Here is a 21,635-nt window from a genome sequence, read left to right as displayed (position 1 = left end):
TTGTTTGTATCAGATAATTAGTAGGCTAATGAGAATGTCTACTTAGTGAGTGTGTTTGCTTCGGGGCAGATTTACTCTACAAATACTCTAATTTACACACAATAACAGTCTATGGATAATCACCTTCACCACAGTATGTAGTTAAGTTTTAGGTAATATAGCCCCTTTTTCTATAACCTTTCAGTCCATTGCCTTTAATACTCTGCAGCCAAGAGAATTAGGCTAATTATTAGGTTGCCATGAATGGTCGTTGCAAACACCTTGTGTTCTTCTTTCCATTCAGTCTTTCCATTGATATGTATGGAAATTTTATTCAAGTTACTCCCCCATTCAAATTACACACAGGTCCCACTACAAAGAAGACAGCGCCTCTACTTTCTTAGAAGATTGTGCAGATTCGACATGTCATCTATGACTTTGACAAACTTCTACTGATGCACAGTGGAGAGCACCCTGACTGGTTGTATCACAGCCAGGTATGGAAATACCAATGCCCAAGAATGGAAAAGCCCACAAAAAGTAGTGGATACAGCCCCGTCCAATGCACACCACTGAGCACATTGACAAAGACACACAAAAAAAAACATCCATTATCAAGGACCCCCACCATCCAGGCGATGCTTTTTTTCCCCTCTGCTGTCATCCGGAAGGAGGTACAGGAGCCTTAGCTCCTGTACCACCAAGTTCATGAACAGTCATTACCCGACAAGCATCAGGCTCCTGAACCAGCGTGAATACACCTCAAGGACCGCAGCGGTTCAAGAAGGAAGCTCATCACCATGTTCTCAAGGGCAACTAGGGATGGGCAACAAATGCTGGCTTAGCTGGTGCTGCCCACATCTCATAAATGAATAAATAGATAAATAAATAAAACTATACTCAACACTGAACTGATTCTACAACCTTTCGAGTCATATTCTCAGTATTATTTATTTACTAATTATTATTATGTATTTGCATCGTCTACTTCTGCACATTGGTTGTTTGTCAGTCGTTATTTCACTTTTCATTCTTTCTTTTGTATTTCTTTGTTCTGTTGTGAACCGTGTAGCGGTTAGTGCATTGCTATTACAGCTCTGGGCGTCAGAGTTCAACTCCAATGTCATCTGTGTGGCCTCCCCATGGAATGCACAGGGTTTGCTCCCACTTTCCAGAAACGTGCCAGTAGATTACTTTGTCCCGCGATTTGGCTCGGGTTAAATTAGGGTTTGCTGGGCTGAGCGGCTCGAAGGGCCTGTTCTGAGCTTATCTCAATAAATAAATAAAAATGAATCTCAGAATAGTATATGGTGACATGTCAGAATCAGATTTATTATCACAGGCATGTGATGTGAAATTTGTTAACTTAGCAGCAGCAGTTTAATGCAATACATAATCTAGCAGAGAGAGAGAAAAAATAAATATAATAAAACATAATAATAAACAAGTAAATCAATTACATATATTGAATAGCTTTTTTAAAATGTGCAAGAAACAGAAATACTGTATATTTAAAAAAGTGAGGTAGTGTCCAAAGCTTCAATGTCCATTTAGGAATCGGATGGCAGAGAGGAAGAAGCTGTTCCTGAATCACTGAGTGTGTGCCTTCAAGCTTCTGTATCTCCTACCTGATGGTAACAGTGAGAAAAGGGCATGCCCTGGGTGCTGGAGGTCCTTAATAATGGATGCTGTCTTTCCGCGACACCGCTCCCTAAAGATATCCTGGGTACTTTGTAGGCTGTGGAGGGAAAGATGTGATTGCTGGTGGGATCCTGTTGGAGATGACAGAAGTTCTGGAGAATTATGGGGGAAGTTCTGGGGGCTGGTGAGTGGTGAGGTGGTAGGTGAAGGTTCATCAGAATATTTAAAATTACATTATTTAATTCTTAAGGACCAAGAACTTACACTCGGTAGCCATTTTATTGGGTACCTCCTGTAGCTACCTAATAAAGTGACTACTGAGTATACATTTGTGGTCTTCTGTTGCTGTAGCCCATCCACTTCAAGGTTCTACTTTTTGTGCATTCAGAGATGATCTTCTGTACACCACCATGTGATGCATGGTTATTTATTTACTGTCATCTCCCTGTCACTTTGAACCAGTCTGCCCATTCTCCTCTGACCTTTCTAATTAACAAGGTGTTTTTGTGCACGGGACTGCCGCTCACTGGATGTTTTTCACACCACCTTCTGTAAACTCCTGGGGGCCCTTCGATTAATGGCAGGGGCCTATGGCATTAAAACAAAGGTTGGGAACCCCCACTCTAAGAGACTGATGTGCATGAAAATCCCAGGAGATCAGCAGCTTCCAATACTCAAACCACCCCATCTGGCACCAACAACCTTTCCACAATCAAGGTCACTTAGATCACATTTCTTCCCCATTCTGATGTTTGGTCTTCACAACTGACTGAACCTCTTGACCATGTCTACCTGCCCTTATGTATTGAGTTGCTGTGACCCCACTGTGCCAAACTATATCGGCCTCTGCCGTTTCTTTGGATTCATCAGCTGTGAGGAGAGGGAAGCCTGATGCACAGGCAACAGCTTGCTCTCGATATCCTGCCGCGCTGGCTTGTGTAGACAGCCAGGATGCAAAAACCATGGTCAACCCTAATCAACAGAGGGTCTATTGTCATATTTTTATCATATTCTCATAATATCAGCCACACAATAAGTCATCTTAAACACTGAGGATATTACCTGGGATAACCTGTAGCAGCATCGTTAATATAATAACATTTTCTCTAAACATGAATTTGACTTGCATAGCTTACAGAAGAGTTATCTCTGTCTAAAAAGTAAAAGATTTACACTTGTACCATGTTTCAGAAAATCATTGTTTTTGTTCCACTTTTCATTTCTACTCAAGGAATTTTTAAGACAGCTGCTAGACAGACGCAGGAAAAAAAGCTAACTATTTAAGCCAAGTAATCAAAGTACATATTTCATGCTTAGTGATAGAAATTTTATTTAATTGTACGAGCTTTGATTTGTCGATTTGAGCATTACAAAGGATTTTATTCGTTTAGAACATAGAAGATTGAGGGGATTAGATGGAGGTGTACAAAATTATGAGGGATATAGAGAGGGGAAATGCAGCCAGGCTTTTCCACTGAGGTCGGGTGGGACTACAACCAGAGGTCAGGGGTTAAGGATGAAAGGTGAAAAGTTTCAGGGGAATCTGAGGGGAAACTTGTTCACTCAGAGGGTGCTGAGACTGGAACGAGCTGCTAGTGCAAGTGGTGCACACCAGCTCAATTTCAACATTTGAGCAAAGTTTGGATCGTACATGAATGATAGGGCAAAGGAAGGCTAAGGTCCCAGTGCAGGTTGATGGGAGAAGGCAGTTTAAATGGTTCAGCATGGCCTTGATGGGCCAAAGGGCCTGTTTCTGTACTTTTCTATGACTCCAAAGAGTACTTAATTATTAAGTGGACAGCATTTCAGTTTGAAATGCTAAGCAATTGTATTGGTAAATAGTGGATTCTTTAATGTTTTGAGATGAACAGGATGTTTTTGTATTCTTTACTTCCTAAATCTACTGGGTTTGTTTTAATTTATTTAGAGATACAGCACGGTAACAAACGTTTCCAGCCCAATGAGCCCACACCGTGCAGATCAACCCACCTGACCAGTTAATCTACTAATCCAAACGGCACACCTTTGGAAATGTGGGAGGAAACCAGGGCACCTGCAGGAAACCCTTCAGTTACAGTGAGAACATACAAACTCCTTACAGACAGTGGTGCTCTTGCAAACTATTAGTTGCAATAAACACAAGAAATTCTGCAAGACAAAAAGTGCTGGAGAAACCCAACAGATAAGGCAGCATCTATGGAAATAAATAAACAGTCAAATGTTTCGAGCTGAGACCCTTCTTCAGGACTAGTAACAGCATATTACTTTAATTATTGCAAATACTCCTCTCTGCAGTTTCACCAAATACAATCTTTGTATTTACACGTTCTTTAAGTACACAGTTTTTGCAATCCACTTGTTTGATGCCAAACTCGGAAAGGAAGCTTGACAAATTTCGTTGAATAGTTCTGGGAGCTTTACTCAGTCTGGAAAAGTACGATTTCAATACAAAATTAATTTTAACAAAAATCTACTGGAGGAAGGTTATAATGTCCATTGATTTAAAAGATTAGATGATACAATGATTCATCATGATGTATTTTATTTTGGTCGGTAACCAGCTTGCACGAGATTCCGCTGTGCTTCACAAACCTCTGGAAAAATTTCCTGCTCCACCTGAAAACCCCGCTTTGGGTAATCTCGAATGCGTTCAAAAACAGCTGGAGAAATACAAATGTTTGTAGAAAAAAAACAGTAAAGTTAAAAGTTGAACAAATATTTCATGACAATCTACATATAAATTAGTGATTACATTAAACCGTAACACAAATTAGTGTAAAACAAAGTAACACACACAAAATGCTGGAGAAACTCTGCAGGTCAGGCAGCATCTATGGAAATGAATAAGGAGTCAACATTTCAGGCCAAGACCCTTCATCAGGACTGGAAAGGAAGGGGGAAGAAGCCAAAATAATAAGATGGTGGGTGGTAGGAAGTACAAGCTAGGTGATAGTTGAAGGGATGTGAGAGGGAAGGTAGGGGGTGGGGGAGTGGGGTTGAAGTGAGAAGCTGAGAGGTGATAGGTGGAAAATGTAAAGGGCTGAAGAAGAAGGAATCTGATAGGCGAGGAGAGTGGACCATGGAGAAAGGGAAGGAGGTGATAGGCAGGAGCTTCTGGCAAAATTTTTCCCTTAATTGACATTAAAAATGTAATCCGAAGGCTTATTACAGTGGACACTGAAAATTTGAAAAGTAAAAAAAAGTACTGCATATTCTCAATAGGTCAGGCAGCATCTGCAGAAAGAGATGACACATTGTCTTTACAGACCAATGGCCATTCAGCAGAATCCAATGATGTCTCAATATTTATTTATATGTATTGAGAAACAGCGCAGAATAGGCCCTTCCGAGCCTCTGAGCTGCACTGCCCAGTAATCCCCCAATTTAATCCAAACCTAATCACGGGACAATTTACAATGACTAATTAACCTACCAACCGCTATGTGTGGGAGGAAACTGGAGCACCCGGACAAAACCCAAACGGTCATGGGGAGAACATACAAAGTCCTTACAGGCAGCGGCAGGAATTGAACCTCAGTTGCTGGTACTGTAAAGTGTTGTGCTAACCACTATGTTACCAATAGCCTGTCTCTGAAGATGCAGATACCCTATTGAGTATTTCCAACACTTTCTGTTTTTATTACCAAATGCTGAACAAATTGCTGTTACAATAACATTGCTGTGTGCAGATCAGTTTTATTGTTTACTTACACGCTCTAAATGTAATTGATATGCTGTGCAAATAATGCTTTGACACACACTGACAGCTGCAATAATTGCATCTTATTAAGGCAAATTCCATCTGTCTTTAAATTAACACTTGTCTAAAAGCTAATTGCAATGCTTGGCTATTCAAATGCTCATTTAGATAGTTAAGTGCTGGGAGAGGAACACAGCTTCCAACCACCCTCCAGGTGAAAATTTTCTTTCTTGATGGAGTCATAGTGCTATAGGACAGAAACAGGCCCTTCAGCCTATCTAATCCATGCAGAACTTTCATTCTGCGTAGTCCCATCAAACTGCACCTGGACCATAGTACCCTGCCCCGCCCCCCATACTCCTCCTATCCAAATTTCTCTTAAATGTTGAAATCAAACCCATACCCATCACTTCCACTGGCATCACGCTCTGAGCGTAGAAGTTTCTCTTAAAGTTCCTTTAAATATTTCACTCTTCACCTTTAACCTATGACCTCTAATTGTAGTCTCACCCAACCTCAGTGGAAAAGGCCTATCTATACCCCTCAATTTTGTATACTTTTATCAAATATACCCTCATTCTCCTACACACCAGGAAATGAAGTCTTCACCTGGTCAACTTTTCCTGATAACTCAGGCCCCATAATCCCAGCAACAACCCGACAAATTTTCTCTATACTTTTTCAATCTTATTGATATTGTTCCTGTAGCTAGGCAACCAGAACTCGAAATTTGGTCTCACAACATCCTACACAACTTCAACATAACATCCCAACTCCTGTCCTCAATGTTTTGATTTACAAAGGCCAATGTACCAAAAGCTTTCTTTATGACCTTATCTAATACTTTTCCACCTTATCCTACACCTAGTTTTAGATACCTCTGCTACTTACTATCTAATCTATCTCCAGTCCTCATCAACTCCAGCAATCTCCTCTGCTGCAAGGAAAATAATCCCAACCTGTCAAGTCTCTCCTCATAACCGAGATGCTCCATTTCAGACAAATTCCTGGTGAATCTCCTCTGCAGCCTCCCAGTGTAATCAAGAACTTGCCCAATCATCCAATGCCCACAACTGAAGGACCACCATAGAACTGATGGATGGTCAATACCGTCATCCGTGTAATAAAGGAAATTGTGAAACCAAAACTTATATTGATAGAATAACAGTTAATATTTGAAGAAGTTATTTCAACTTGGTCTCCGTGTGGAATAGTCAATTTGCTGTCTCAGCTTACCCAACATGTACTCAATTAAGTTGTCCATATTACCCACATGCTTGTTTGGGTATTCATCAAGTTCCATGGTCGGAGATGTGACAATGGCTTGCACATTCTCTTTGTCTTCTGGCCACTGTCGAAGGTAGGTTGCATAGACACGGCGTTCCATAAATGGTTGTTGGACGAGGATAATTCTTTTTACTGGGAGAAAAAAAATGGAAAATCCACACATATTTCTGTGAACAAGCTGCATTTGTATAACCCTTTTTAAAAGTAGCAGTGTGTTTACTGAGGCATAAATGGGCACAAAGACAAAGGAGTGAATGGATTTGGTTTTAAAAGGCAAATGATTAAACTCGAGATGGCATTGTGGACGTGGTTTGAAAAGAACGGTTCAGAATGGGGGTACCAGGATGTCTCCCAACCCCATGACCATGGGAAGGGTGTGTGTAGAGGAGAAGGAAAGGGAAAGGTATAAGTCTATATCTGAAGGGAGGATGATTTACACTCAGTGGCCACTTTATTAGGAACCACCTGTACCTAATAAAGTGGCCACTGAGTGTGCATTTGTGGTCTTCTGCTGCTGTAGCCCATCCACCTCAAGGTTCAACGTGTTGTGCATTCAGAGGTGCTCTTCTGCACACCACTGTTGTGATGTGTGGTTATTTGAGTTACTGTCACCTTCCTGTCAGCTTGAACCAGTCTGGCCATTCAATGCATTTTTACCCACAAGACTGACACACACTGGGCGTTGTTTTTTTTTGTTTTTCACACCATTCTCTGTAAACTCTGGGACTGTTGTGCATAAAAAGCCCAGGTGGTCAGCAGTTTATGAGATACTCAAACCACCCTGTATGGCACCAACAATCATTCCCCAGTCAAAGTCACTTAGATCATATTTCTTCCCTATTCTGATATCTGGGCTGAACAACAACTGAATCTCTCAATTATGTCTGTATGCTTTTATGCACTGAGTTGCTGACACATGATTGGCTGACTAAGTATTTACATTAATGAGGTGCACAGGCGTACCTAATAAAGTGGCCACTAAATGTGTTACAACATGTGATTACTAAATATAAAGGGCTTGTGTGTTCATGGAGATGAACAATAATTTCCCAGTGTAGTCTGGATGAAATGACTGTTATTCAAGTGGAAGGAATTGGAACTATATTTTTAAATAATTGTTAGAAATTCTGAAACATTAACCCACTGTAGCTATGAAACATTGTCCTGTGTAAGTGACCATCCAACACCTTTCAGACGGTGATGCCTTCATGTAACTTGTTTTTTTTTATTTGCAAAATTAAGGATCAGATATACTTTGTAATCTGTGTGGCAACCATTGTGTTTAGGTGGTCTCCACATAGATCCTTGGGATGGACCAGTGATAGTATGATGTCTCCAGTTCACCAGCAAAGTTGACAATTGGCCTTTCAGGGCAACTTTAAAATAGAGTAGAAGCATACAGCACACAATCAGAATTAAAAAAAACAAGTCTCAATAAAAACAAATGGAGTCTTATAAACCAAAGAATGCTATCAATGTCTAAACACAATCTGTACAACGTAACACAAGGTAGTAGAGGAAAATGCAAAGCGCTTCAGAGGGCATCCCATGGTTCCTCTGCAGGACTTCCTGGATACAAAACCCAGGACAAAGAATAAATTTAATGAAGCATGAATTGGCAATCTCATTCAGATCATGGGCACAGATGCAAGTGTGAACGTTGACCTGCAAACTCCTGCTTGTAAGGAAACAACAATCTGAGTATCATGAGGGAGCTGGACAGCATTTAAAAATTAATATCTTGCAGGGTCATGGGAAAGAGTGGGGTATAGATCTGAATGGATGATTTTATTCAAGGCCTGATTAGATTTGATAGCCCACTTTCTATGTCTATGATTTTATCTTAGTGGTACAGCAGAGATTGCTCTGGAGAAAAACATGCAGGAGATTCAGCAGATGCTGGAATCTGGAGCACAAACAAACTGCTGGAATATTTCAACGGGTCAGGCAGCATCTGTGGAAGCAAAAGGAATGTGTCGATGTTTCAGGCCGAGATTGCATCAAGCTTGCAGAGAGGAGACTAGAGGAAAAATGCCAATATTGGAGGAATTATTGTTTACTTATTTAATAAAAGCAACAAAGATGAACCCAATACAGTCTGCCACAATATGGAGCAAGATGTCCCAAAGCCATGGAATTATACAGCACAGAAACAGGCCCATGCCAACCATGAAGGACCCATCTATGCTAATTCTATTTATCAGCACTTGCTGCATAGCCTTCAATGCCTTGGCAATTTTAGAGCTCATCCTGATACTTTTTAAATGTAATGAAAGTAGCTACCTCTGTCTCCATCTCAGGAAGAATGCTCCAGACTGCAAATACCCTGAGGGAGATATCTTTTCCTGAAAGTCTTTCTTAATCTCACTCGTCACCACAAACCTATGCCCCCTGTCTTCTTACATCTTAAGTGAAACAAAACCATAAACTCCCTTATAAAATGAATTACAATTCAGAAGAAATAGTTCACAAGTAAACGTTCCTCCTTCCTCTTCTACAGAATTAAAACACTGCTACAACAGGGCTACTCTTCACCCAGGGCATGCCCTCTTCTCATTGCTACCATCAGGAAGGAGGTACAGGAGCCTGAAGACGCACACTCAACGATTCAGGAACAGCTTCTTCCCCTCAGCCACCTAATTTTTGAATGGACATTGAACCCATGAACACTACCTCATTACTTTTTTTTATTTCTAATTTTTTGCTCTGCTAATTTAATTTAACTATTATATATACCTGTATACTTTTTGAAATTCACAGTATTGCATTGTACTGCTGCTGCAAAGTTAACAAACTTCACGACATATACCGGTGATATTAAGCCTGATTCTGATTCAATGCACTTCAGCTAACATATGGCCTGCCTTGAAGATTTGCTGGTAACCTAAGAGAACTCTAGTTAGCTTTGCTTTTTAGGAACTGGATAAAGACCAAGCCAGCAAACTCTGTAAGAGTCAGGAGAAAGAAGAGCCAAAGCATAGAAACCCTAGTACTCATAAATGGGCATGTTGAACTTGTTCACCGAAGGGTCCCACAGCAGCTTTGGGTGAAGATTTGTACATAGAATTGATCTTATCCACACAACAGTGCTCAGTGGTTGATCTTCACCACCTCCCACCATTATAGAGGGTGTAGATTGGAGACAAGGAAATGCACCAGTAGCCAATAAGGGATGTAAGTGAAAGGAGGTGGGCAGTTAATATATGTACAGACTGGAAAAGACTGGGTGGTGGAGAGACGTTCCGAGAGCTGGAGTAGATCTGGAAAGACGGGAAGGGAGTGGAGATGAATGAAGGGGTTTGGGGGGCTGATCTGGAGATGACTCGAGGACATTAGCTGGCAGAAAGAGAGAAGTAGTGAAAGTGATTACCAGCAATAAAATATAAAGAGGAAGCTACCTATAAGAAGGTAAATACCTTGGCAGCCATTAGGGCAGACCTTATAACAGATAGCAAAGTCAGTTTAAACCTATCAGTTAAATCAATGGCTAATGGCAATCACTTTGTATATGCGGCAGAATTTTATACATGGCATCATTTGAAAGGTATGTGCTTTTGGATGCCCCTGCCCATTCACAGATGCACAGGCAATGGTAAATTTTGAAGTACTCTGTCACAACTTTGAATAGAGATGAGATGCATGGAGTCTGACAAGTGGTGTGAGAGAGCATGCTGGAATCCATGCCAGGTTAAAAGGCTGACCCTTGCAGGGCGGCTCTCCCATCAATCCTGCTCTCCAATGTTTGCTCCCTGGAAAACAAACTGGATTACCTTTGTCTGTAACTGGCCCAGCGTGAGATGAGGAACTGCTGTGTGCTTGTTCTTACAGAAATGTGGCTCCAGGACAACATCCCATGCACCATCAATCTTCAGGTCATGCCACTCAGAGACTTGTGCTAATATTATTTTGTGACTATTGGGCTTTATCGTAACTATACGAGCTGTACTGTAACCATATGCGCTGTGTGTGGCTAAATGAACTGTGTTTTACACCTTGGCTACAGAGGAACAATGTTTCATTTAACTGTATATGTGCATATGGTTGAATAACAATACATATGGACTTGAACTTGACAACATAACAAGACAATATTTTCTAGACCCTTACATGATGGCAGTTCCCTGTTGTGGAAAGCAGAGCATCAGACCTTTGCATTCCACAATCCCAGGAGATACATGTGCCAATCAAGTGGTCATCAGTAACCAGGAATGATAAAAACTCAGGCTGATATTTACCTGGGATATCCTTTTCCTTCAGAGTTTGATAAGCAAATCGTATATTCTCGCCTGTATTGGTGGCTTTTCTTTCCAGTAGAATCCTGTCAACGGGAACTCCCAACTTAACTGCGGTTTCGGCAAAAATGTCAGCCTCCGGCTGGTTCCATACTCCTGTTTATAACAGCAACAGTTAGGATGGTGAAGGAAATTTATAGTTCTTAGACAATGAGAAAAAAGATAATTGCATCAGATATCAGCTGCTCTCACCAATACTGTATTTGAACATACAAATTGGGAACAGGAATAGGCCACTCATCCCACAACCCCGCTCTGCTAATCAGTACAATCTGATTGTCACCTAAACTCCATACACCCACCGATCCCAGGAGCCTTCTTCCCCTCACCCCCCCCCGATGCTTATCAAGGATATTTCTACCTTCGCTTCAGAAATATTCAATGACTTTGCTTCCGTCACCCTTATGAGGAAGAGAGTCAAAGTCTAACAGTGTTTTGATAACAGAATTGTGCATCAACTTCAAAGTTCAAAGTTCAATTGAGCCTCATCTTAAACCATAATCTTCAATGAAAGATCTAGTTCTGTAGTCTTCTTCTGTTACAAACTTTGTATGTAGAGTTCAGAACTATTGATGTAAAATAGTATCAGCTGCTGAAATTCAATCCTAAAGTAACAACATAGTGTAGCAGGCAAGGAATTATATTGACAGGAACAATTTGTATTTATATGGCACTATTGGAAACCACTGTCTTTTTCTTAATAATACTTTTTATAAGACTTTAACTTCTTAATAAACTCATGTATTTTCACACACACTGACAGAAAGTAGTACAGCAGTTTATTACCTTTCTCATTTTTCTTTGGCTAAACATGAGCACTTTTTCACAATGTAATTGTTTTAATTATGTAGCATATTAACTAGCTTATCGCTAAGGAATTTTCTCTTTCTTATCTGTAAAAGTGATAGATTTTCAGAAGCGAAATTCTTTTATTTCTCTTAATTCCTTTGCCTTACACCTGTTAGCGTTAAATCCCTTCTTAGCGTCATTTCTCAGCTCTTTATTTAGCTTGCTTAGTATTTATATGTTTGTACTCTAAATAAATTGAAATCTTAGAATTAAGACTGCATGTCATTCTTGACATTTGGAAGAACCCCAAGGATCAGAAATTAAACAGAGATCCAACAGCATCTTTCACTTAGTAAAATTGGCAAATTTAATCTGTCAATAGGTTTGCCAGACCTCACACTTGTAATTGTTCAAGCATTTAAACATTATTCTTAACATCAATGTATATATTGTATAAAATTCTGCATGTTATAGATAATGAGCATTTATAACAGATAGTTAACAATGGTCAATTAATTACTGTGAATTTATTATGGAGCAATTAAAACACCAAAATTGGAAAGTATGGGCTTTATGCTCTATAGCGTGTGGTAGGGTGTTGGAACGTATTAAAGCATGTTACAGCCAGAGAAACATATGAGAAGTGGTTACAGTTGTAATATAGCAAAACAGAGGCAATTAATTTGTGCACCCTGTTGTTGTACATCAGCAACAATATAGGGGAGTGCATCATAAACTCAAGAGATTCTGCAGATGATGGACAGATTCCTGGAAGAACTCAGCAAGTCAGGCAGCATCTATGGAGGGGAGTAACCTTTGATGTTTTGATACTTTGGCCTGAAATAGCAACTGTTTACTCCCTTCCATAAATACCACCTGACCTGCTGAATTTCTCCACCATCTTGAGGAGTGGATCATCTGTGTTTGGAACAGTCAGAGAATAAATAGTCTCTGGGACACTGCTGTATGATCTATTTTATCTCTACATAAGCTGGTATATAGCACATCTATTTTTATTTCCATTTTAATGATGGTATCTTCCCCAAGAACTGACTAAAATGCTAGCTTAACTATTTCTTAAATGTCAAGAGTGGTGTTTCAACCCACTCCCTCTGAATCAGAGGTGAGAATATAATCAAAACTTGACACCTACATAATTAGCAGGTGCTCTACAGAAAACTGAACATTAAGTGTGAATTGAAATAAAACCCCTCATTATTTCTGGTATTTTGGCAGTTATTAATTTTAAATATTGCAATTGATAACATTAATTGATTATCACATTTACAAATCTCCAAAATTATCCCACGGGGCTAAGTAAAGAAAATGATGAAATGAGAAATGCTTGTGAAATTCTCATCCATTTTGTTAGTCTGACTCAGAATTGCCCAGGGTTCTCTGACACAGCAGTCGCTGCAAAGCTTCGAGGAGTACTGATTTCAGAGTGAAAATTTATTCTTGCGATTTGTTATGCAAGGTCATCTATAAACTTTTCAAGCCAAAACAGTGCTAGATTCTAACTTGAAACTTTTTCTTCAGTTGAAAACAAATAGAACATGCAAGGCTATTTCTACTATTAAATACTGCATCTCTGATGCTCAGATACATTTAGGAACTTAGAAATATAAATAATTTAAACAATCAAAATATTAAAATAAGTTTAAACATTAATACAGATTCAGGAGATGGCAGATGCTGGATGTATGGAAATCCTGAATGCATTGACGCTGACTGAAACTCTGGAAATCTCAGCATGATTAAGCCCATAGATCCTACAATACAGCAAGATAACTAAGTGAAACCTTATTTTCTTCTTTTCTGCGCTTTGGATGTCATAATATTTAAATTCATAATGTCATACAGCACAGAAACAGGCCCTTCGCCCCAGCTCATCCATGTCGACCAAGGTGCCTTGCCCAGAAAGGCCAGACTTATTGCAAGCCCCTTCACACAGGAACGGGCTCTTCAGCGCACAAATTGTGCTGAACTAATAAAACTAATAATGAAAACGCAAACTAAACTAGTCCCTTCTGCCTAGACAGTCCATATCGCTCCATTCTCTGCACACTGATGTGCCTTCAGCGTGATAATATAGCGGATAGCTATCTCCTGAATCGACCACAGTACCTCTAGGGTTAGAGTTCCTGTGTGTTATTGGATGTGGAGTTCCATGGATTAGATTATGAGAACACTCAGTCCTCGTTTATTGTCATTTAGAAATGCATGCATGCATTAAGAAATGATACAATGTTCCTCCAGAGTGATATCACAGAAAATCAGGACAGACCAAAGCCTAACACTGACAGAACCACATAATTATAACATATAGTTTCAGCAGTGCAAAACAATACCATAATTTGATAAAGAACAGACCATTTCCAAGGGGAACCTGCAATAACACATTTTGAACTACAGCCAAAATCTGCAGAAACATTAGAAAAAAAATCATTTTGTTATGCAACATAAATACTATTTAGTTGGAATATAAATTAGTAATATTACTTCTTACCTACTGTATGGTTTCCCAGATAACCTGTAAATAGTATCAGTGGAGCCCAATCTTCCAGAAAAAGTTTCGCTGCTCTTTCAGCCACTCGAGTATCATGGCAGCCCAGACCTATAATTACATCACTCTGGGAAAAACAAAGACCTTCAGACAGCTGGCTTGCATTTAGCAGTAGCCATGCTCCACATGAATTGTAAATGGTAACATCACAAAGTGTCAATTTTCAGTGAGAAACCAAATTAAGGTGCAAAGAAATGAACAAGAATCAAACTGCATGAATCAGGGCTGAAAATTTTACTTTATCAAACAATTACATTTCTCAGCTGGTTTGCTGAGTCATTCTCCTATGGTGCATTGTTTTTCTGTTGCCCTTAAAACGCCCTTCCACCACTTTATAACTTTTTGTTTGCTGTTAAGGTTATGGACAGAATAGCAAAATACATCAATAAGCTAAGATGAATGAGAGAAGACTTACTTTGGAATTGAAAGTAAGTCTTCTCTCATTCATCTTAGCTTATTTAGAAGAATGAAGTGGGGGGGGGGAATTCTCATTGAAACTTATCAAATATTTAAAGGCCTAGATCAGATGTTCCCAACCTTTTTAATGCCACAAACCCCTACTATTAACCGAGTGCTCCACGGACCCCAGGTTGGCCTAGATAGAGTGGCTGTAGAAAGGGTGTTTCCTATAGTGGGGGAAATCCAGCAGCAGAGGGCACAGCCTCAGGATAGAAGGATGTCCCTTTAGGACAGAGATGAGGAGGAATTTCTTTAGCCAGAGGGTGGCGAATCTGTGGAATTTGTTGTCACAGTTGGCTGTGGAGGCCAAGTCATTGGGAATATTTAAATTGGAGGTTGGTCAGTTAAGCCATTAAAGGTTATGGGGATAAGACAGGAAAATGGGTTTGAGAGGGATAATAAATCAGCCATGATGGAATGGTGGAGCAGACTCAGTGGACCGAATAGCCTAATAGTCTTAAATTAAAAATAATGCTGGAAACACAAAGAGTAGGCAGCATCCATGGAAGGAGAAACAGTTAGACTTTAACCTGGAATATTAACTATTTCCACTTCTCAGATGCTGCCTGACCTGGTGTTTTTTCCAGCACTTCCTATTTATTTATTTTTTTTTTTGCAGATTTCCAGTGTCTGCAGTATTTGTGTTTGATTTAGATCAATAAGCTATCTCTTTGCTTCTGGTGTGAACTCTGTCCAAAGACGTTCACTCTACCAGAATACCACATGAACATTCAACTAGGCACCTCCAAATAACGGGGAGGAGAGTCACACCATAAACATGGGGATAATTTGGCATTTAAAGTAATTATTTTCCATGTAATTTCAGAAAACTACATATCATTTGCTTGTGAATCTCCAATATGATATTGCAAAACAAAACCAAATAAGCATAGAGCAAGAAGCTTCTTTGCAGAACACCTGCACTCTTTCTGCAACAGCCACCTTGAGCTGCTGATTGTGCGTCACTTTAACTCCTCTTCCTATATCCATACTAACTAGTCTGTCCTTGGACTTCCTACTACCATCCTGAGGCTAAACATAAATTAGAAGAAAAGCATCTCAAACTCTGCTTGTATAGTTACGGCCCAATGGTATAAACACTGAACTTTCCAATTTCAGGTAAATCACACCTCCTATGCCCGCTCAGGGTCTCTCTCCTTTTGTTCATCTTCCACATCCCTCCACCTCCCACTACAAGGCTCATTTCCCTTCTCCAGCAAGTTCCATCTGCCCATTACCACAAACCATCTACTCAGGTTTCTTCTGCCTTGGCTCACCTTTACCATTCCCTCTCCCCACCAGGTTCCATCTGCCAATCCTTCTAACTTCATCAGGTTCCACCTATCCCCTACCAGCCTCAGCCTTGAAACTTCTCCCTGACCTTCCCCCAAGTGGCTCTGTTCTAAAGGGTTGCCCCTCAATTTTGAGACTGTGCTCCCTAGTTCTGGATACCCCACCATAGGAAACATCCTCTCCACATCCACCCTATCTAGTCCTTTCAACATTCAGTAGGTTTCAATGAGATCCCCCTGCATTCTTCTAAATTCCTGTGAGTACAGGCCCAAAGCTGCCAAATGCTCCTCATATGTTAATCCCTCCATTCTCAGAATCACCCTCATGAACCTCCTCTGGACTCTCCCCAATGACAATACATCTTTTCTGAGATATGGGGCCCAAAACTGTTGACAATGCTCCAAGTGCAGCCTGACTAGTGTCTTATAAAGGCTCAGCATTATCTCCTTGCTTTTATATTCTGTTTCCCTTGAAATAAATGCCAACACTGCATTTCCCTTCTTTACCACAGATTCAACCTGTAAATTAACCTTCTGGGAGCCTGGAATAAGGACTCCCAAGTCTCTCTGTATCTCTGATGTTTGAACCTTCTCCCCATTTAGATAATAATCTGCACTATTTTTCCTTTAACCAAAGTGCATTATCATACATTTCCCAACACTGTATTCCATCTGCCACTTTTTCGCCTACTCTTCCAATTTATTTAAGTCCTGCTGCAATCACATTGCTTCCCCAGCACTACCTAGCCCTCCACCTGTTTTCATATCATCCACATACTTTGCCACAAAGCCATCAATTCCATTATCTAAATCATTGACAAACAATGTGAAAAGCTGCAGTCCCAATACTGACCCCTGAGGAACACCACTAGACACTGGAAGCCAACCAGAAAAAGCCCCTTTTATTCCCCCTTGCTGCCTCCTGCCTGCCAGCCATTCCTCTATTCATGGCAGTATCTTTCCTGTAAAGCCATAGGATTTTATCTTGTTAAGCAGCCTCATGTATGGCACCTTATCAAATGTCTTCTGAAAATCCAAGTAAATGATATCCACTGCCCCTCCTGTGTTGAACTTGCTTGTTACTTCTGCGAAGAACTCAAACAGATTTGTTAGGCAAGCTTCCCCTTTACAGAAATCATGCTAACGTTGACTTCTTTTATCATTAGTCTCCAAGTACCTTGGAACCTCATCCTTAATAATAGACTCCAACATTTTCCCAATCACTGAGGTTAAGCTAACTAGCCTATAATTTCCTTTCTTTCCTTCCTGCCTTCTTAAAGAGTGGAGTGACATTTGCAATCTTCCAGTCTTCTGGGGACCATGCCAGAATCAAATGATTCTTGAAAGATCATGATGATCATGATTATCTCTTCAGCAACTTCTCTCAGGACTCTGGGATGTAGTCCATCTGGTCCAGGTGACACTTTATCCTTTATAATAGCAATGGCACTCACTCCTGCTCCCTGACACTCATGGACCTCTGGCACACTGCCAGTGTCTTCCACAGTAAAGACAAATGCATAGTACCCATTAAGTTCATCTGCCATTTCCTTGTCCCTATTACTACCTTACCAGCGTCATTTTCCAGTGATCCAATATCAACTCTCACCTCCCTTTTACGCTTTATATAACTGAAAAACTTTGAGTATTCTGCTTTATATTATTGGCTAGTTTGGCTTCATATTTTATTTTTTCCCTTCTAATAGCTTTTTTGTTGTCTTTTGTTGGATTTTAAAAGCTTTCCAATCAACCAATTTCCCACTCATTTTTGCTACCTTCTATGCCCTTTCCTTGGTTTGTATGCAGACCTTAACATCCTTTGTCAGCCACTGTTGCCTAGCCCTGCCATTTGAGAACAACTTCTTCTGTGGGACATATCTATCCTGCGCCTTGTGAACTATTCCCAGAAACTTCAGCCGTCTCTACTCTGCCATCATCCCCGCCAGTATCCTCCTCCAATCCACCTGGGCATGCTCCTCTCTCTTACCTCTGTAATTCCTTTTATTCCACTATGATACAGATACATTTGAGTTATGCTTCTCCCTCTCAAATTGCAGTATGAATTCAGTCATATTATGATCACTGCCTTCCAAGGGTTTCTTTACATTAAGCTCCTAAATAAGATCTGGGTTATTACTCAACACCCAATCTAAGATAGTCTTTCCCTGAGTAGTCTCAAGCACGAGCTCTAAAAAGCCATCTCATAGGCATTCAACAAATTCCTTCTCTTGCAATCCGACACCAACCTGATTTTCCCAATCCCCTTGCATATTGAAGTCCCCCTTTACAATTGTGTCATTACCCTTATTTACAGCACCCTGCCACCAAATTCTCTTATCTCCTTCCTGTACTCCGATTCACATCAATGAAAGTTTTATTTACTGCAATATAATAAACTTTTGCTTCTCGAATGAAGAATATCTGAGGCAGGGTCAGAGGTGAATAGTGCCATGGAGGTGGAAGGAGATGAACTTTCTGATGTACAGGTTAGAGCAGAGGTTCCCAACCTGGAATCCATGGACCTCTCGGTTAACGTTAGGGGTCCATGGCATAAAAACGTTTGGGAACCCCAGGGTTAGAGAATTACAAACTCAGCACTTAGTCAGGTAGCATGGTGAGGGCAGTGAAGTGCCCAAGAAGACAGCCGTGATATAGGGTGGAACCAGTGGTGAATAAATAGAACACGTGTTAAACATTTAAACCATAAAGTGATCTCTATACACTCCTCTTGCCCATCATCAGCAAAGCTCTCTTACCTTCACAAGAGGTTGTTCCAATTTAAGGTAGTTCCATAAAACTTGTGCCCATTTTTTGCAGTCATCGTCCATTCCACTCACATCATCCCCATCAGCTGAAATTTTTTAAATGAGAATTTTTTTTACAGTGTGTTCACAGAGCTGGTAGCATATGAGAGTGAGGTTAGGGGTTGCTATCTTTGTGCAGCTACTGTTCTCAGGGTAGTACATATGGAATGCAATGTAATTCTGCTAACAGTCACATTGATGCATAGGAGCTCTACAAGTGTGCTGTATGCATCTGTACTTCATGCGGGGTCAGTGGGGCTATGTGCTGATGTTGGGGAGGATCACGGGACTGATAAAGGGTATGAAAGGGTTCATGTACGAGGAGTGTTTGATGTTTCTTAGCCTATACTCGTAGAGTTTAGAAGAATGAGGTGTGGGAGGGGTGGATTTCATTGAAGCCTATCGATTATAGAAAGGTCTAGATAGAGTGGATGTGAAGAGGATGTTTCCAATAGTGGGAGAGTGGGAGACTGGAGGCACAGCCTCAGAATACAAGGATATCCCTTTAGAATAGAGATAAGGAGGAATTTCTTGAGCCAGAATCTATGGAATTCATTGTCACAGACAGCTGTGCAGGCCAAGATATTGGCTATATTTAAAATGGAGGCTGATGGGTTATTGATTCGTAAGGGTGTCAAATATTATGGGAAGAACACAAGAAAGTGGAAATCATATCAGCCATGATTGAATGGCAGAGCAGACTCGATGGGCTGAATGGCCTAAACTCAGCAGGTTGAGCAGCAACTGTGGGAGAAAGGGAGGAAAGGAAATGCTGACATTTTGAGTTGAAACCCTATATCAGGACAATTCCTTTTTTCCCACAGGTGCTTAGTTCCTCCAGTTTCGAGCATCTGCAATCTTTGGTGTCTCTAGTTTACAATTAACCTGGAAAGCCCAATGGACTGCAAGGGAACTTCTAAAATATTGCTGAGCTGACAGTTATAAAGCATAGAATCTGGAACACTACAGCACAGTACAGACCCTTCTGCCCACAATGTTATGCCGATTTTTTAACCTCCTCTAAGATCAATCCAACCCTTCCCTCTTACATAGCCCTCAATTTTTCTACCATCCATGTAGCTATCTATAAGTTTCTTAAATACCTGTAATGTATCTGTCTTGTCTGCCAACCCCTGGTAGGGGGTTCCATGCACTCACCACTCTCTGTGTAAAGAACAGGTCTCTGGCATCCCCCTATTCTTTCCTCCAATCACCTTTAAATTTTCCCTGTTGTACTAGCCATTTCTCCCCGGGGGAAAAAAGTCTCCGGCTATCCTTTGGATCTATGCCATTTATCCTCTTGTAAACCTCTATCAAGTCACCTTTCACATTCCGTCCTTCCAAATTCATCTGGAATGAAGTCAAAGTATCAGTTGATTCCTGAAGAGACGTTACTATAAGTGCTCCAGTTGTGTCTACGTTCCCAACACTATTAATGAGTAGTCACAAACGTGAAAGCAATTGAATCAACAACAGTTCCAAAGGTGCTTCAGCATAGGAATAGGAAGGCGAGCAATGTTATTCCTGGAATGCAATTCAATGAGGTGAAAATCCCGGTGGCCTGGACAGTCCAGCATTTCAGGGGTTAAATTGATCCACGAAAAGGATTTGGACCAGAATCTGAATTCAAACCCCCTACATACAATCTAAATTTAATATTTACATGCAGATCTCTCCAAGTGTTTGTTGGAGGGACGTGTTTATCATATGAAGAATTGCACTGCCTCTGGACACATTCTGTAAGAGAATTTACAGCCAAATGTGATTTTGTATTAAAAATTCAAAGTCAATGAAACGTCGGCGTCCAAAGGAAATGTTCCAGTAAATCAGATGCCCTCCATTGTAACAGAGATCCACCCCTCTTCTCCCCCCAAAATGTAAAACTAATGCCAGATATTCAATTTTATCTTCTACTTTTAAACAAAACGGACGAATCTTAAAATCGTGCTAATAAATCAATACATTTAACAGCGAATTCGCGTCCGTTCGCATCGACCTGCATTTACTCCAAAGGATGAGATTATGCCGAATAATGTCTGCAATGCGCCGTATAGCATCCCTTCCCCCTCCCCCTGTAATACACCAGGTTTAAAACCAGATTAATCCACGATTATATGCAGAGTTCGTTTCGAAAGAACAAGATCTGGAGCGGGACCGCATGGGGCTGTTTACCTGGTTACTGGCCGGGACGACGCTGTAGGGCGCTGATTCCTAGGTGTCTCCTCACGGCCCGGCCGGGGCATGATCGCGGCCGCCCGGAGCAAAGGCAGCATCTGCTTGCGTTTGTTTGCATCAATAATTGTCATCTGACCTGTCAGTGCGAGGGGATGAGATACCCCTTGATTTCAGCTCTCCTCATTCATTCCTGAGCCTCACGCCGCGAAACGTGGACCCGTTGGATGGAGGTGGGAAAGATTTTAATGCAGAGGAGGGGGGAGCTCCCAGCAGCAGAAATGCCTTATTTTTGAACATTCAAGAATCTCCAGCCACAACAAGTGGAAACCAATTGTAACATTAACAAAACCATGTTCAGGACGAATAAATTAAAAGCTTGCAGTTGATGGAAACCTGACATAAAAGCAGCATAATCAAACATCCCACCCAGCCCGGACATTCTCTCTCCTCCCCCTCCCATCGAGTTGAAGATACAAAAGCCTGAAACCACGTATCACCAGGCTCAAGGACGGCTTCTATCCCACCGTTGTCAAATACTTCAATGGACCTCTTGTACTATAAGATGGACTCATGGCCTCACATTCTACCTCGTTGTGACCTGCACGCTGTTTACCTGCACTGCACTCTTTCGGTAGCTTTCACACTTCCTTC

General features: G+C 40.8%; 1 protein-coding gene and 1 long non-coding RNA gene across 2 annotated transcripts in view; one reads left to right on the top strand and one right to left on the bottom strand.

Moving 5' to 3' along the window:
• Nucleotides 1-21,635, top strand: part of LOC134360279 (uncharacterized) — a 108,251-nt gene that overhangs the window by 69,868 nt on the left and 16,748 nt on the right. The gene's annotated exons all lie outside the window — the stretch shown is intronic.
• On the bottom strand, nt 1,221-21,387 carry LOC134360257 (uncharacterized protein SCO4629-like). The gene is made up of 6 exons (XM_063074396.1): nt 20,982-21,387; nt 18,762-18,856; nt 14,198-14,321; nt 10,843-10,995; nt 6,557-6,739; nt 1,221-4,280 (listed from the first exon to the last, which is right to left on the bottom strand). Exons 2-6 carry the CDS (start codon nt 18,831-18,833, stop codon nt 4,162-4,164), a joined length of 651 nt encoding a protein of 216 aa, XP_062930466.1. The 5' UTR covers nt 18,834-18,856; nt 20,982-21,387; the 3' UTR covers nt 1,221-4,161.

The sequence above is a fragment of the Mobula hypostoma genome, chromosome 2 (assembly GCF_963921235.1).
Source record: "Mobula hypostoma chromosome 2, sMobHyp1.1, whole genome shotgun sequence".
In the NCBI taxonomy this organism is placed as follows: domain Eukaryota; kingdom Metazoa; phylum Chordata; class Chondrichthyes; order Myliobatiformes; family Myliobatidae; genus Mobula; species Mobula hypostoma.
Note: the sequence above shows the minus strand (reverse complement) of the source record. Positions and strands in the feature narration are given on the sequence as shown.